This window comes from Suncus etruscus, chromosome 16 (assembly GCF_024139225.1).
Source record: "Suncus etruscus isolate mSunEtr1 chromosome 16, mSunEtr1.pri.cur, whole genome shotgun sequence".
In the NCBI taxonomy this organism is placed as follows: domain Eukaryota; kingdom Metazoa; phylum Chordata; class Mammalia; order Eulipotyphla; family Soricidae; genus Suncus; species Suncus etruscus.
Genome location: NC_064863.1, coordinates 21,249,779 through 21,262,692, shown reverse-complemented (window position 1 = coordinate 21,262,692; position 12,914 = coordinate 21,249,779). Strand labels below are relative to the sequence as shown.

Sequence of the window (12,914 nt, the reverse complement as noted above, 5' to 3'; positions counted from 1 at the left end):
CAATACAAATAAGCTGAAGCAATAGGCGCTTGCCTTGACTGCTGACCCAGATTTGATCCCTGGTTCCCATATAGTCCCCAGAGCACTGCCAGGAGGATTCCTGAGTGCAGAGCCAGGAGTAACCCCTGAGACTGTTGGGTGTGGCTAAAACAAACAAAAAAATGTGAATCATTGAATTTAAATGTCATGATTCCCTTTTGTGAAGCACAGTGTAATGTTTGTGATACTCAGAGTCCTTGAATAAGAGGTTCTTGAGAATTAGTAAGGCCAAAGGCAATGTGGGGAAACTCCCCCATATTTTGGCACCCTAAGGTGCCAAATTCAAGGCAATGGGTCCAAACTGCATTCACTCATCATCAATTTTCATTTCTCCCATATACTTACACTTGTCTTTATTATAAATGACTAGTTCAATTAAATCTCATCCTACGAGTATGAATCCTCTTAGTATTCTGTGTACTAAACTGGAAGTATACATGACACACTTTTGCTGTATATCAGAGTACTGCGGTCATCAAGAGAAAAAACATTTGGGAAATTGCCTTAGTTGAGTGTTAAGCCAGGTACTTTTATTTTTTTTTTTTATTGTTAATGAAATTCCATTTTCACTTGAAAGAATGACTGGCAGACAAATGATGATGATTATTTATACTTGGGTATCTGGCAGGTATTTTCTTAAAAATAAATAAAGCAAACCTTCCACAGTGTGCAAAACAGCCAATAGTATTTGTTTTCAATGATCAAATTTAAGGATTTAAGTGAAAATGTAAAAGCCAAAGAGCTGGAGCCAGTGAGATAGCATGGAGGTAGGGCGTTTGTTTGCCTTGCATGCAGAAGGACGGTGGTTTCAATCCGGGCATCCCATATGGTGCCCCATGCCTGCCAGGAGCGATCTCTGAGCATAGAGCTGGGTGTGACCCAAAAGTAAAAAAAAAAAAAAAAAGCCAAAAACCTGTACAGGTGTTCCCCAATATCCAGAAGTAAAACATTTTATTAGACTTAGTAAATGACTTTTTTTTTTTTTTGGCCTGGGATAATCAATATTTTTTTTATTTATTTTAAATGAACAAAAATGAATTCCATATATGAAAATAACCAACCAAATCATACTAAACAGGAATCTTCTACTTTCAAATAGGGAGTGTCTCAATGACATCAAGGTCAGTGATTGTGATGACACAGGACTTCTGAGTCCTGCATGAACAGAGGTGCCAGCATTTGGAAGGTCTGTGTCCTCAGTGAGCTAACATTTGCCAAATGACCATTATATGGTACTGCAAAGTGGCACATGGCTTAAAGACCCCTTTCAAAGAGCAGGAAGATGCACGGCTTTTAATGCCTCAGCACATGATTTTGGTGGTGGGAGAGACTTTGAACCACACCCGTGGTGCTTGGGATTATTTTTGGCTCTATACTCAGCAGGGACACCTGAGAGTGCTCAGGTGTGATCTTGAGGACCCAAACCATGGTTGTGGCCAGTGCTACTGTCTCAGCATATGAAAATCTCACAAATATAATTTAGAAAAAGCCAACACTGAAAAGAAGCTGGAAGATGCTATCCTTTGCCAGGCTCTAGTGTGGTCAAAAAGAATAGCTAGGTTTTGAAAAAGCAATTCTACTGTTTTTCCTTTTCTAATACCCATGGTGAGGCCAGATTTGCTTCTTATTACTAACCAAAACACAAAACCAACTGAATGGAGAAACAAATAGGAGAAACTGATTTCTACTAATGCAAGACACAGAGCAAATAGGAGAAACTGATTTCTACTAAGCAAGACATAGAGCTTTGTAAAAATATGACATAATTGTTGTGTATGTAAACATTTTATGAGATTATTATGTTACTGACCCTACCCTGATCGGTGATTGTGCCCTACCCTAGGATGTGACCTGGCATTCTGCCCCCACCCTAGGGTGGTACCTGATTCTGCTCCCACCATTGGGTGGTACCTGATCCCACCACTGGGTGGTACCTGATTCTGGGGGATAAAAACAATGGTCTGTGGAAGGCAAGGGGTGGTTGGCTGGAACTGAGGCTGAGACCTTGGACTTCAGTCTTGTCGACCGAATAAAGCTAATATTTCCACAAGCCTGACTGTCTGCAAGCTGTTACTCGCCATTTCACCTCAGAACCTTCGGCTGGACAGGGTGGCAGATGCATGCTCCGAGCTGGAGGGAAAAGGCCTCATCCTCTTCAGGGGCTGACTTGTAACACATAATGACATTCTACTAAGTCTTTTTCTGTTTTGTTTTGTAGCTATTTTCCATTAAAACATTCATAATAGCATATAGTGAAACTGTTCTTTTCAAATGAATTAATAATTTTCCATTCTTTTTTGAATTGCTATACCTATCTCCAAGCAATAGATGTATAACCCAAGATTCTTTGAGGACCCAATAATCAATCAGAAAATAAATAGCCTCATTCAGACATTTGAAAAGCATTTCAAAACTGCTATTCTTTAGACACCAAGAGCAGGGCTGCTAGATAATATGACACTGAAGAACTTTCCATTGACTTTGGATAATAAACACTAACACTGCCAATGTGTTTTCACTCCCTTAACAAACTAGGAAACAGTAACTAAATTCAATCCAAAGCCATTACCTGACCAACTTTTTCAACGTTAAAGTACTTTCCTTTTCTATTATAGAGGTCTGGAGCCTAGAAAAAAAACAAAAACAATGTTTAATTCATAAGTCAACTCACAAAAAACCTTCTCAGATTCAAACTTGAATCATTATTTAAGGGAGTAGATACTGGCAGTTCTTTTCTAGGTTCATAAGATCTATAAACAGGATTTGTGTTTAGTAAGTACTGCCATAGTTATTTCAACAGTTAAAAAGTTATGAAAACTTCAACCAAAGACATGACCATTTCTTAGAATGATCCAGGTTCATCTCAATTATATTTTTTAAAATGCCATTAAAGAAAAACCAGATTCCTACCTCATTGAAATGTTCAGTAAGAAATTCAGCAACAAATGTGATATCTTTTTGAGTCATCTATCAAAAAAAAAAAGGGGGGGGGGGAATCAAGATTAAAAATTAAGACCAAAAACTTCCCAATAAAACAAACAGTATATACATTTGACTCTAAAAGCCATGGGAGGGGGCCTGAGTGATAGCACAGCAGGTAGAAGATTTGCCTTGCATGGGGCCACACAGGACAAACCCAGGTTCAACCCCTGACATCCCATATGTTCCCACGAGCCTGCCAGGAGCAATGTCCCCTTTGTGAATGCAACAGGGACAGGGTTGCTCTATCCTAGGCCTCACATTAAGTTGGCTACTTAGAGCCATCTATGCTCCTGACCCAGGGCCCTGCCCATCCAGAAGTGGAACCAGAACTAGAGAAGTGGTTCATCATTTGGCTGGCTTAACTGCTGATGATTGCTTCTTGCAATGCCCAACTTTCAGCCTACCCCTCTTCAGTGCCCGCAACAATCACATGCTTAAATCCTCCCCATAATGAATATATTTGCTTGCCCAAAATAAAACTAAAAAGTATGTCAGAGAAAAGAGTTAATGCAAGTTCCTCTGATTTGCACAACCAGACCCCCTCCCCCGAAAGCAAAGGATATGATTCATTTTTTGAAATTTTCTTTTGTTTTGTTTTGCCTTTTGGACCCTACTTGGCAATGGTCAGGGGTTACTCCAGAGTCACATGCGCCACTTACAAACTCACCTTATTCAGCTCGGGAAGCACATGGTCTTCTGTCATCCTCAGCATTGCTGACAATAAATTTGAAGGCAAAAACTTTAAAGGCTCCAAGAACAGATGACTGGATAATAAAATAATAGTATATATACACAAGGGAATATTACTCAGCTATAATAGAAAAGGTCACCTGCCACCTGGAGGAAACTAGAGAATATCATGCTAAGTGACACTAGTCAGAGGGAGACACCCACCCACACAAAATGATCTCTTTCCTGTGCGGGATATAAAGAAACACAATGGTGGAACAAGGAATGCCCAGTGGCAGTGGAAAGAAAGAACATGAGAACTAAAATCTGGCAGGAAACATGCCATTTAGGGGGCAAGGGGATAGGACAGGGAGGGGGTAACATTTATGGTGGAGGGGTGCGTTCAATTGGGAGGGGGCAGTAAAGTCATGTATGAAACCAGTGCAAAAATTTAATTACAAAAATAAAAAGCACCTACAGAAGAAGCAGACTGGAGGGTGAGGGCAAATGCAGGAGGGGGCACTGGTGGAGGGATCAGGGCTGAAACATTGTTTGCCTGAAATCCAAACCCAATTATGACCATCATTTCACAGTGACTAAACTAAAAGAAAACGATAAAAAAAAATCACTTTAAAGAAAAATTTGTGGAAAACCACAATCCAAACACACAGGCACTCAAAGCCTAAATGTGTTTAGACTTTGGACTAAAACCTTCCATTCCCAACAGTTTCTTTCACCTACAAAGACTTGATTAGTTTCTCTAATAAAAACCACAGGGCAAAGAATTTCAATTTGATTTATGCTTCAGGTTCTAAATGCCTGTGCTAACACCTGACACTGTTATTTTTCATTTTCTCCTTCCCTTCAACCTGTTACCACCAATCTTAGACCAACCCGTCTCAACTAAGGCTCAGAGGGCAGGGACTGCCTTTGGACATGGTGAAGTGTCTCTTCTTTAATACTACAAACAACGTCAGGTCAGCCCATGCCAGGCAAGCGCCCTCTCTGCCTTATCATCCCTCAGGAAAACAATGCTTTCTTTCAAAAGCCTGACAAAGCTAATACATTTGTTTCTTTCCCCCTGGCTTCTCTGCCGCCTACAGACACACACTAATATATTGGCATATTATCTAGTTTCTTTGGAACGCAGGAGTTTGACTGTCCACGTAGGACTTCTCTATGACGGTCTTCTGAGTCTAGAGGCACCAAAGCTTCCTCCCCTATCTGGTCAGGAGCAAAGCTTGTTGGATGCACCTTCACACAGACAGATGACAGATGACTTCAGACACTGTTACAGATTAAAATTTCTAAATCATCTGGGGATTAAAACCTCAGTCATCATCTAAATTCCCTCATCTGTTTGTTTAACAATCCAAAACATGCTCTGGAGGCTGGAGATAATACAGCGGGTATGGCGCTTGCCTTGCATGCAGCAGACCCCAGTTCAATCCCTGGTACCATAAAGGGTCCTTCCAGCACTGCCACGAGTGATCACCGAAACACAAAGATAGGGGAAAGCCCTGAGTTCAGCCACTGTGGCCCAAAACAACCAGTGCAGACATGCCAGGATAAAGCAAGATCACAGAAATCCTCCTTTCACAGAGACCATCTCCAAAAAGGACAGCTGACTAGTGACCACACAGCTAGCTGGTAGCCAAAGCAAGACTGCAAGTGCATCTCTGGTGCTCCAATTCCGTTCCCCAATGTCCTGCTCTAATGATAACAGAGGGGCTGGGCAATAAATCATTCCCTTCTAAACATGTTTCTTAATTAGCGAGGAGAGGCAATGAGACTATAAACTGCCTAAATTGCTTCCCATAATTGTAAGTGAAACCAAATAACTTCTGTAAAAGAAGATTATCCCTAAGACCTCATTCCATTTAATATTGTAATTTATTCTCATTATCAACCTGTATTATTAAATAGGCTGTCCTGGCAAATACTCTGGCTCCCCATTCTGGTTAATGTCGGTATGGTTTTGAGAAAAATCTAAGAATTTCAAATGTCAGCAAGGGTAGAGCACGTTTTTATAAACAAAAGCAATTATGTTTGGTTGATTAACTGGTATCTGATTTTAAGATATCAGAACTGAAGACCTGGGCCTTTGTTTAAAGGATTTTAGCACATTACAGATCATGTACCATTGATTTTTTTTTTTAGAATCTTCATAGTGGATGCTTTAACAAATATATCTCACCTATGTTGGAGGGAAGTGGGTAATTTTAAGTTATTACAAGATAATAACAATTAAAATACAAATGACTTGATATACACATGCCACGAGAGAGCACTGGAGCAATCCACATCCAGCCACTGAGTGCTTATTGATCACCTTCTCAGGCAGAGGTGCTGTGATTCAGAGATGGGTAGGATTCTCTTTAGCTAAAACAGCACTGCCTGGCAGAAGTGGTCCAGAAATGCTCTAATTATGTGCAACTCAGAAGCCACAAATGAAAGGTGGAGGCTGAGTACTTAGAGGAGACAAGTATAAGTGGGTATGTAACTTTATGGATAAGGGGATATGACTTTTTAGAATTTGCAGCACCTTTAAAGACCCATGTAGCTAATAGTGACCAACATGGGCAACAGGGACTTGGAGAGAGAAAGTCAATGTCTACAACAGGGTAAGTTATTCAGACTATGTCAGAGAACATTCCCTCTCCTCCCTCTCTGCTAACACCTAGCATGGCAAACAAGGCACAAACTCAGGAGCAATCATGAGGTGAAAGAATAAAAGAGAGGGTCGGAGCGCTCATCTTTGCATGTAGTTGACCTGGGTTCCATCTCTTTTATCCCACATGGTCCCCTGAGCACCACCAGGAGTGACCCCTGAACACAGAGCCAGGGACACCCCTGAGGATCACTGGATGTGGCTCCAAAGTAACAACATAAACAAAAGAAAGAACAGAACTCAACAATCGCTGTGCCTGGGCCTCCTAGGGAGTAGGCAGGGGTGTTCAGGAAACTGGACCAGGAATAAAGTGAAAGCTGTGTAAAGGACAGAAAGGGCTTCATTTAAACCAGGGGTCTCAAACTCGCGGCCCGCCGTTTGCGGCCCTCCTACAACATTTTGTGGCCCTGCCCTAGAGGAATCCTTTTTTGTTTTGTTTTGTTTTAGTTGTTTGGGTCACACCCCTCAATGTTCAAGGCTTACTACTGACTTTGCCTCCTGCGGCCCCCAGGTAAATTGAGCTTGAGACTCCTGATTTAAACTATTATCTATGCTTTTAAGGGTATCTGAAAGCTTACTGGCATAACGAAACGTTCTGAGTTGATATTTCCACAATTCTCATGTGTTAAAAGAAAAAGAAAGTTTCATTCAATTAACTTACCCACATATAGCCACCGAAAAAATGCTTTGAAGTTTTTCATGCTACTGTCTATAACTCTGAAAAGATAAAAATAAATATATCAGAAATTAAATACTTACATGCATCACTGTTCCACTGTGGTGCAAAAAATACAATCCTTACTGTCCAATTTTACCCTGTGTAGAGGAAATTTAAGTCTCTCAAGCAGCAGATTATACAGCATCTTATACACATACCTAAAAATAAAATCCAAAAAAAAAGCGAAGCTCGATTCTTTTCAAAAAATAAAGCAAATAACTCAGATCCTATCTGGTGCTAACAGCCTTGCCAGAAACTGGGGGATAGTCCTGCCAAGCATTCAGTATAGTATGAAATTCTTTTCTACCTTTGCAAATAAGAGAAATTGGGAAAAAGCAGTTCTCAGCAGTATTCTGTTAAAAAAAACAACCACCACCACCACCACCCTCAGTGGTCAAGAAAAAGAAACCACATCGAGCCCAAGAGGAAAGAATTATTTTGAATTTGTATTATGTCACTATCTTGATAGTCAGGGTGATTTGCTTTAGGTTATTTCTGATGCTTATAATAACCAAAACTCATACACTGAATTTAGAGCTATGTAGCTCTAAAATTAAGTATTATAAATGGAAGTAGCCCCCCCCCCCCCGGGGGGGGGTTGGAATGAGCATGCTTGGCTGGATGGGCTCAGGGCTTATTCTTGGCTCTGTACTCAGGAATCACTCCTGATGGACTTGGAGTACCATATATGGTACTAGGGACTAAACCTGGGATCAGACTGTGTGCAAGGCAAGCATCCCACTTGCTGTACTATCTTTCCATGCCTGGAAGTAATTCTCATTTTATCAAAATGCTTGATTTTGGTTGCAAGAGCTAGTTGCACTGAAAAGAAACTCTTTTTTTTTTTTTTTTTGGTTTTTGGGCCACACCCGGTGACGCTCAGGGGTTACTCCTGGCTATGCGCTCAGAAGTCGCTCCTGGCTTGGGGGACCATATGGGACGCCGGGGGATCGAACCGCGGTCCATCCAAGGCTAGCGCAGGCAAGGCAGGCACCTTACCTCTAGCGCCACCGCCCGGCCCCAAAAGAAACTCTTTAAGCTCATCTCTGTGAGATAATTAAACAGGTAGAACTTGCACTTTTCATCCCTAAATATCAATGCCTCTTGTGAGTGGAAAGTTTCTGAACATTCCTGGAGATGTAGGTCAGAACCATGAACCTCTCTGTACAGTAGAAGAACCCTTGATCTAAAGAGTGACCATCTCTGACACTGTCATACAGCTGTGCCAACTCTCACAGAAAAAAATGCCTGTCACAATTAGAAAAAAGGAATTATTTTGGTAAAGCTCATTTTAAGAACTAACCACTTAAAAACTGATACTGGGGAGTGCTGGGAGGCTTGGCAGGACCCCAGCCGTCCTTGTCTTTTTCCCCTGACTCCAGGCCTTCCCTGGGTGCCAGCCCAGATGGCCAGAAGTGGGTTCAGGTGGACTCTTAGTGGTCCTCAGGTTCCCCCTCCCTCTGTACTCCAGGGGGGAGGTGCATGGGGAGGAGGGCAGGCAGACATCTGGCTTCCGGTTTCCTCTTTGATTCTGGAGACCAGCTCTTGCCAGGTATAGGGTTTGGGGAAGCCCCATACCAGAGCTTTTCTCCCTAGCCTGGGGAATGCTGGGAGGCTTGGCAGACCCCCAGCCGTCCTTGTCTTTTTCCCCTGACTCCAGGCCTTCCCTGGGTGCCAGTTCAGATGGCCAGAAGTGGGTTCAGGTGGACTCTTAGTGGTCCTCAGGTTCCCCCCTCCCTCCGTACTCCAGGAGGGAGGTGCATGGGGAGGAGGGCGGGCAGACATCTGGCTTCCGATTTCATCCTTGATTCTGGAGACCAGCTCTTGCCAGGTATAGGGTTTTTCTCCCCTGGACTTCAGTCTTTCCCTGGGCACCGGTCTAGGTGGACTCTATAGGGGTCAACAGGCTTTCCCCCTATCTCCCCCTACACTAATGGGAATGCACTCTGGGAGGAGGGTAGGCTGTTCTAGCACTGGTTTATATGGGGACAGTCGGTGGAAATTTCTTCTTTTTTTTTTCGTATTGATATTATTGTGTGCATATATTCTATATATCCATAATATCCATCTTGTATTGGGACCTTGATACTGCCCTACAAAGCTCATTTCTAATATTATACTGCCTCAGTCCCAACCCTTACTTCCTTCCATCCTCCCATGTAGGTGCAGCTAATGAGATGAAGCTCACCACATAGAATAAGTGCAGTAAGAGAAATAACTGCACTGAAAACTATCACAACAATGTGAATGAATGAGGGAAAAAGAAAGCCTGTCTCGAGTACAGGTGTGGGTGGGGTGGGGAGTAGGTAGATCTGGGAAATTGGTGGCGGGAATCCTGCACTGGTGAAGGGGAGTGTTCTTTACATGACTGTAATCATACAAGTACAATTATATTTGTAATCACGGTGTTTGAATAAAGATAATTAAAAAAAAATGTTCAGGGGCCGGAGCAGTGGCGCAGGCGGTAAGGCATTTGCCTTGCATGCACTGACCTGGAACGGACCAGGGCTCAATACCCTGGCATCCCATATGGTTCCCCTAAGACAGGGGCGATTTCTGAGCACATAGCCAGGAGTAAACCGAGTATCACCGGGTATGGCCCCAAAACAAAACAAAAAGTTCAAAGGAAAACATAACAATTTAGTAGGTTCTTTTTCACTTTTTTGTTTGTTTTTGAACCACACAGCAGGACCCAGGTGTTACTCCTGACTGCACTCAGAAATCTTTCCTGGCAAGCTTGAGGGAGCATATGGAATGCTGGGGATTGAACCCGGGTAAGCCAATGCAAGGTTATGCCCTTCCCACTGCTCTATCCCTCCAGGCTCTCCTAGTTGGTTCTTAACTAAGGCAAAGGCACAAAGGTGTCGGGCCATGATTCCAGGACCACCCAATACTTACTGAAGAAGCTCATTTGCCTTAAGAATGAAAGACCCCACGGCAGTGATGGCATCTAGAGGGAGGAAAAGAGGAACCTCATCAAATAAGCCATGGGTCTACTGCATCATGTGGAGAAATTCAATGACTACCTTCAATTCTTGTAGCATCGAGTCCAAGAGGCTCATATTTTTGCTTCCAGGAGGCCATTCCTTTCAGTTCACTCAAGTGGTATAATAGGGACTCAGAGCCACTAGGAATAAAGAGGAGAGAGAAGTCAGCATCAGCACTGGCTTCAAAGCTGCAGGCAGCTAACCGAGCATTTCTACATGTTCAAATATAAAATGCTGATAGCATCTTTAGCTATCTAAGAGAAATGGACGTGTCTCCAAGTCATCTCTGCAGCTTGAATAGGATCATTCAGGCATCATAGCTACTGAGATGAAAACATGATCACAGCATTATGTCCCACAGTTAGTCCTGGCATGTTATTTTAGCTAATATTTTGGTTTGGGGGCCATGCTCAGTGGGGCTCAGGGATTAGTCCTGGCTCTGAACTCAGGAACTAGTCCTGTAGTGCTCGAGGGTATGGGATCCTGGAGATAAAACCTAGTGCCAGGTACCTGCAAAGCAAATGCCTTCCCCACTGTACTAGTGCTCTGGCCTCAGCCCTTGCATTTTAATGGTAACCTCATAGTCCTGCTGCTCACCCATCAGCTATGCACTCATATTTATTTTGTATTGTATTACTTCTAACTTTAGGTGAGGTCCTGTGCAAGATATTGGGAGTCCAACCAACAAGTCCACATGGGAATGTAAGGCCAATGGGTGAGACATTAACACACATGAGACATGGCACTGCTGCAACTCATGCAAATGCCATGAAGTGACTGTACAGGTGCGAGTGCAAGGCAAGAGCCTTGTCTGTTCTGGGGGCTGGGTCGGCTTCTCTGAATTAAAACTCTGCACTGAGAGCAGAAGAGAGCTAGTGAAGAGGAGGGAGAGGTGCTCCAGCAGGAAGAAAAGGGAGCAAAAGCCCAGACTTGGAGACCACAGGCTTACTTTGACTAAGCTTCTGGTAAAGCTCAGCAGAGGCATGTGTGCTAACCGTTTGCATGGGACACGGTCCTAGGAGTTATAGAAAGGAACCAGGCTCTGCTCCACTGCCAAGATCATACCTGAGGGCCATGTGGGATTCAGAAGACTGGGGCCAAAGAGCACTGCCAGTGCTTGTAGAGAGAAGCAGGGAGAGCAAGCTGGCCAAGAGCTTGGATAAAAAAAATTTATCCAAATAAACACAGAAGAAGGGTAGTACAGTGGTAGGGAGCGTGCCTTGCATGTGGTCAACCACAATTTGGTCTCTAACGCCACCAGAAGTGATTCCTGAGCAGAGCCAGGAGTAGGAAGGCCTGGCTACCGCTGGATTTGAACCAAACTCCAGTTACCACCACCCCCATTCAATCAAAAATCTAAAAACCCATCCACCAGCTGCTGCACTGAGCTGCTGCTCAGAACTTGCAGGACATTCGGATACCCGGGACATGGTCTGGACTCCTACAGGAATTCTGGGCCTAGTAACCAACCACCGCAAACTTCAGCTTATTTATTTATTTATTTATTTATTTATTTATTTATTTATTTATTTACTCAGCTTCTTGAATAAAACGAGGACAATTGTTCCTGGCAAACACCTTGCCCAGGCTTAAATGCAAAAATACACACATGTGCTTTGTTGACCAAAAAATGATTCTTAAACACACTTAAAGGCAGTGGTCCCAGTCACAAATGCACTGCCAGGCTATGGCAGAAGAGGAAGAAACATTCAAAGAGAGCCAAGGGGAAAGTGATTCCACAAAGCCCTGTTACTGTTACTGATTCTTCTCTGGTCTCGGGCAAACCAAAATTTCCCTCAGAGGCCCATGCAACAAGGGAACCAGAGAGTGCTAGAAGAAAGAAGCCACATGGCAAAAACAATGCACAGCAGATGCAATATCAAAAAAGCTCATACCTCTGCAAATGACTTATAACTAATTTTTGGATGCTGGAATAGGAAGACTCTATAGACTGGCCAAGCTTTTTTAAGCCCTATATTAAGTAAAAAAAAAAAAAGAACAAATATTTAGTATATAGCTCGTATACTACATGCCCCGACAAAAACATTATTGAAGGGCCCATGGGTGAGATGGAGTGCTTGCCTTGCATGCATAAGGCCCCGAGTTCTAACCCAGGCACTACTCCATGTTACCAAGTGCAATCTAGGTATCAAAGTAGGTGACCTGCTGTGCCACGAAGGACGATTAGGCACTGCGACAAATGTTCCCCCATCCTCCCACCCCACACACACTATCACAACAGTAATAACAGAAATGGGTTTGCATCCATTTAATGACATTTGAATCTCACCTTCACAGTTAGTTGGTTCATTAGAAGAGTCTGAAGTTCAGCACTACAAAGAAAAAGAAAGTATTTCTAGTCTTTTCTACTCAACACCACAAATGCTTCAAAAGCATTTGTGAAATCAAAAGCATAAACAAATTCCATATAAAAAAAATAACCCAACAAAAACTTAAGCCTGCTGTGCTTCTAAAGGAAGTTTATTAAAATATGATCAATGAAGAATCTGTCTGAACAGGGATCGAAGGCTCGAGTGACAGAGTCGGTGAAGGGTGAAGGACAGCGTCATGCCCCATCAACTATGCTGGGAAATGACTAAACTATGCGGGAAAGGAGAGGGGGATGTTGTCTTCCATAGCATGTGATCAAAGTAACCACACTGGGAACCCATATACAGAATGAAACAGAGACCATGAAAAAGCTTGAGAGGGGACAAGAATTGGGTGCTAACAGGAGATTAAAATGATATGCATAATATCCCCCTTCACTAAAAATATTGAAAACCAATGTCTAAAAGGAAAGAGAGAGAAAAAATGTCTGCCATAGAGGCAGATTAGGGGGAAGGCG

General features: G+C 42.8%; 1 protein-coding gene across 1 annotated transcript in view; it reads right to left on the bottom strand.

The window, feature by feature from the left end:
* Positions 1–12,914, bottom strand: part of ANAPC4 (anaphase promoting complex subunit 4) — a 41,782-nt gene that overhangs the window by 10,923 nt on the left and 17,945 nt on the right. The window contains exons 12-19 of the mRNA XM_049789994.1: positions 12,357–12,399; positions 11,962–12,038; positions 10,106–10,206; positions 9,978–10,029; positions 7,023–7,078; positions 3,689–3,735; positions 2,950–3,006; positions 2,609–2,665 (exon numbers count right to left, since the gene is read on the bottom strand). Of these exons, the coding sequence (XP_049645951.1) occupies positions 2,609–2,665; positions 2,950–3,006; positions 3,689–3,735; positions 7,023–7,078; positions 9,978–10,029; positions 10,106–10,206; positions 11,962–12,038; positions 12,357–12,399 (490 nt within the window). The remainder of the gene's footprint in view (positions 1–2,608; positions 2,666–2,949; positions 3,007–3,688; positions 3,736–7,022; positions 7,079–9,977; positions 10,030–10,105; positions 10,207–11,961; positions 12,039–12,356; positions 12,400–12,914) is intronic.